The sequence below is a fragment of the Caretta caretta genome, chromosome 1 (assembly GCF_965140235.1).
Source record: "Caretta caretta isolate rCarCar2 chromosome 1, rCarCar1.hap1, whole genome shotgun sequence".
NCBI lineage: Eukaryota > Metazoa > Chordata > Testudines > Cheloniidae > Caretta > Caretta caretta.
The window spans coordinates 4,578,917-4,583,043 of record NC_134206.1 but is presented as its reverse complement, the minus strand read 5'-3'; the positions used below and the strand labels follow the sequence as shown (position 1 = coordinate 4,583,043).

Genomic DNA, 4,127 nt, shown 5'->3' with positions numbered 1-4,127 from the left:
TGGACACAGTACTCCAGATGAGGCCTCACCTGGGGGCTGGGCTGATCTACACCCAGTGGTAACGGCTTGCAAGTGCACAGTCCACTCCGGCTAAGACCCTGTGGACAGGGGCCAACCCAGAATGCCCCTTGGGGCCTGAGGTAGAGGCACCCTGGCCTTCTCTCTAAGGTCCTTGCAATGACTTACTCTCAGCCTAGGATACTTAAAACAAGAACCCCTTTTGTGGGACCACATTAATTCAGTCATCTCCAAAACACAGGGTCTCTGACCCTACAGCCCCATCTTTCTCCTTTACTCAGGAGCCCCCCACGACCCTGCTTGCTGGGGTCAGTCTTGTTTCAGGCTTGCTGCAACCTCACTGGCTTCTCGCCGTCTGGTATCCATGATATCTCAGTCCCTTTCCCCGGGGCTGAGCGAGGACAGCTGTCTTTCCCCTGCTGGTGTGGCCCATGTTTCGAGAGAGGATGCAGCCTGCCTGCCCTCCTAAGGCTCCTATTTCGCATGGAGTGAAGGGAGCCATGCCCTGCCCTACAAAACCCTTGTCCCAGGCCCTTAAAAACAATAGCCTGGGATTTCCCTAAGCACTAACTATTCCCTGTGACCATCTTCCTGTCTCCCACCAGCTGGCTGTCCAATGCTTCTCTCAGCTCTAAAAGTGACAGGAATCTTAAAGGACCACACCCTGGACCAAGGGTTCACCGACACCCCTCATCCCTCCTACCCATAAAGGGGACAATCCCCAACACACAACCTCTAATGGCCACTGAATTAGGGTGGAGCATGCATCCCGAATTGAGCAGGAGAGTCCCAAAATGCAGAGTTCAAGGCCCAGTGTGGGCTGAAAGACTCCGGAACAGCATTTGTCCTGAATTCCCTGCAGTGCCGATCAACACCTGCTCATGGGCAGAACCACCCTTTTCACTGTTGGAGGGCTGATGTCCTTAGACCCCCCTCAGTATGAGGCCCTACCCTGCTCCTCTTTCCCGAGGCCAAGTACCCTGAACTGGGCAGGTGGAGGGTCTCGGGTTTCCCAGAGCGGCACTTGCTCCCTGGGCTTCTTTTACCCTGGCCTCGCTCTGACATCCAGCCTGGTCAGTGGGTGGGGTTGCGGGAAGAGGAGGAGCAGGAGGTGGGGGTTTAGGGGGAAGAAGCGGGCCAGGGGTTTAGCAATGGAGGGGGCAGGGCTCCTGCGTGTGTCCTGGTTTTTCCTTTTGAGAAGGTGGTCACCCTACACTAAATGGGTTGGACTAGAACAGGAGATAGCCGTGATTCTGTGTGGCAGCTGAGACCCCTTTCTACCCCTTTGCATTGCTGGGGCAGCAGAAACGGAGGTGTCATAAATATAAAGGGAAGGGTAACCACCTTTCTGTGTACTGTGCTATAAAATCGCTCCTGGCCACAGGCAACATCCTGTTACCTGTAAAGGGTTAAGAAGCTCAGCTAACCTGGCTGGCACCTGTCTCAAAGGACCAATAAGGGGACAAGATATTTTCAAATCTTGGAGGAAGGAAGGCTTTTGTTTTGTGCTTTTTGTTTAGGTGGTTGTTCTCTCTTGGGACTGAGAGAGGCCAGACAGAAATCCATCTTCTCCAATCCATCCCAATCCAAGTCTCCAATATTGCAACCAGTGTAGGTAAGCCAGGCAAGGAGGATTAGTTTATCTTTTGTTTTATGTCAATTTTCCTTGTGTTCAGAGGGAGGTTTATTCCTGTTTTCTGTAACTGTAAGGTTTTGCCCAGAGTGGGATCCTCTGTGTTTTGAATCTGAATACCCTGTAAAGTATTTTCCATCCTGATTTTATAGAGATGATTTTTACCTTTCTTTTTATATAGATAAAATCCTTCTTTTAAGAACCTGATTGATTTTTCCATTGTTCCAAGATCCAGGGGTTTGGATCTTTGATGATTTTGTAACCAATTGGTTAGGATATTATTCTCAAGCCTCCCCAGGAAAGGGGGTGTAGGGATTGGGGGGATATTTTGAGGGAAGACGTCTCCAAGTGGGCTCTTCCCCCGTTCTTTGTTTAACACGCTTGGTGGTGGCAGCATACTGTTCAAGGACAAGGCAATGTTTGTACTTAGGGAAAGTTTTGAACCTAAGCTGGTAAGAATAAGCTTAGAGGGTCTTCCATGCGGGTCCCCACATCTGTACCCTAGAGTTCAGAGTGGGGAAGGAACCCTGACAGGAGGGAAGGGGAATATGGGCCTGAGTCTCTTGCCAAGACTCCTGTGCGTCAGACCCTCACTCACACAGCCAGCTCTGCCCTGTTTCCATGTGGAGTGGGCTCAGCAGGTGTGCGGCGTGCAGAGCCACCAACGGTGGTGATGGGAGCGGGGGCTGCCTGAATGGCTTCTCTTGCGGCTCCTGCATTAATGATGTCTCTGGTATGACTCAGTCAGAAGCACCTGGCTGAGGGCGTGGGGGAAGGGTGGGTGTCCGTGCCCCTGGAATAGCCCCGTCCACAGCTGGTGCTGCCCCCATGGATCACAGAGCACCCACAGCGCTCAGGAAGGGCCAGGACTGCGACTGCAGAACAGCCCTGCAGCTTTCTGCATGGCCCAAGGATGTTTAACCAGAGACGGGACAGTGACAGGCCAGGTGTAATGGGAAACAAAATCCACATCCCTTCTCTTTATTGAGAGTATTGACAGGATTTCTGAGGTTGGATCAGCCACTGATATGGCTCTTTATGGGCCAATATCCCATCGGTCCCCTGGCTCTCCACGAACACAGTCACTCTGCAAATGCTGCTGCCTGCCCTGGTGTCCTTCCCCCAGTGCCCTGTCCTCTCTGACCAGTGGGCGCTATACCATTGCTTCAGGCCTTAGACCCCATCTGACCCTGACTGTGCAGAGTGGAGATCAGTAGCTCATGTCATCACAGATAGAAGGGTCCAGGATGGAATAAGTCGCCGTGTCCTGTGTTTCTTGTATCCTATGCCACCAGCGCTGGGGACGGGTCATAAACTGACCTTTCACTTCACGAACACCCTGATTATCCTCGAACGAAGGTGTTTGCTTTTCACGCAGTACACAATTGGGTTAATCAGAGGAGGGACCAGGAGGTTGATGTAGCCCAGGACAATCTGAAACAAGGGAGAAGAGCCCTTCCCAAATCTGTGTATCAAAGTCAGGCTGAACTCTGGTGTGTAGAAAAGCAGGACAGCACAGAAGTGGGAGACACAGGTGTTCAGAGCCCTGAGGAACTCCTTGTGGGGCGCGATGCTCAGCACTGTTTTGAGGATCATCACATAAGACAGAAAGATGAACAGCGAGTCCAACCCCACCGTTAAGACTGTAATAATCAAGCCATAGATATTGTTGACTCTGATATCTGAACAAGCCATCTTCATTACCTCCTGGTGCATACAGTAAGAATGGGAGAGGACATTCACTCGACAATACCGGAACCGTTTCAGGAGAAGGGGGTGTGGGAGCATCACAGCCACCCCTCTTAGAACACACACCAGTCCCATCTTGGCTATTCTCGGGAGGGTTAAGATGGAGGTATATCTCAGTGGGTCACGGATTGCGATGAATCGGTCAAAGGCCATCAACAAGAGTACGGAGGATTCAGTGCAGTGAAGTGACTGGATAAAGAACAGCTGGGTAAAGCAGGCATCGAGGCTGATCTCCCTAGAGTTAAACAAGTATATGCCCAATATAGTGGGTATGGTGGCTATTGATAAGCCAAGGTCTGTGACGCCCAACATGGAAAGGAACATGTACATTGGCTCATGGAGGCTTAGATCAGTTTTTATAACGAACAGAATGACTGAGTTTCCTAATATTGAAATGACATACATTAAGCACAACGGGAGAGAGATCCAGAGATTTTGGACGTCTTCCTGCCCAGGTATCCCAGTGAGAAGGAACACTTTAGATTTGAATTTGGTGTCATTGACAGCTGACATTATGTACTGGGCAGATCCAAGGAGTTTTGAACTTTCCTTCCTGAAAGGAAAAAGAACAGCCAACTAGATGATATTTAATGAGCGATCTTTCCTCTCTCTGTACAAATCTAGACACTCCCATGAGCTAATGAAAAATCAGCAAAAACAAAGTCTAGGATTTACACGACCGATACCAAGATAGACATTCCCAGACTGGATGAGACCTGTAGTCCAT

At 50.4% G+C, this 4,127-nt stretch overlaps 1 protein-coding gene across 1 annotated transcript; it reads right to left on the bottom strand.

The window, feature by feature from the left end:
• Positions 1-2,974: 2,974 nt before the first annotated feature.
• On the bottom strand, positions 2,975-3,913 carry LOC125626082 (olfactory receptor 51G2-like). The gene has a single exon (XM_048828801.2). The coding sequence runs from the start codon at positions 3,911-3,913 to the stop codon at positions 2,975-2,977; it is 939 nt and encodes a 312-aa protein (XP_048684758.2).
• Between the last annotated feature and the right edge of the window lie 214 nt (positions 3,914-4,127).

Bases quoted from the DNA above. Each gene is read 5' to 3' on its own strand.
- LOC125626082 (XM_048828801.2), bottom strand. From the start codon at position 3,913: ATGTCAGCTGTCAATGACACCAAATTCAAATCTAAAGTGTTCCTTCTC.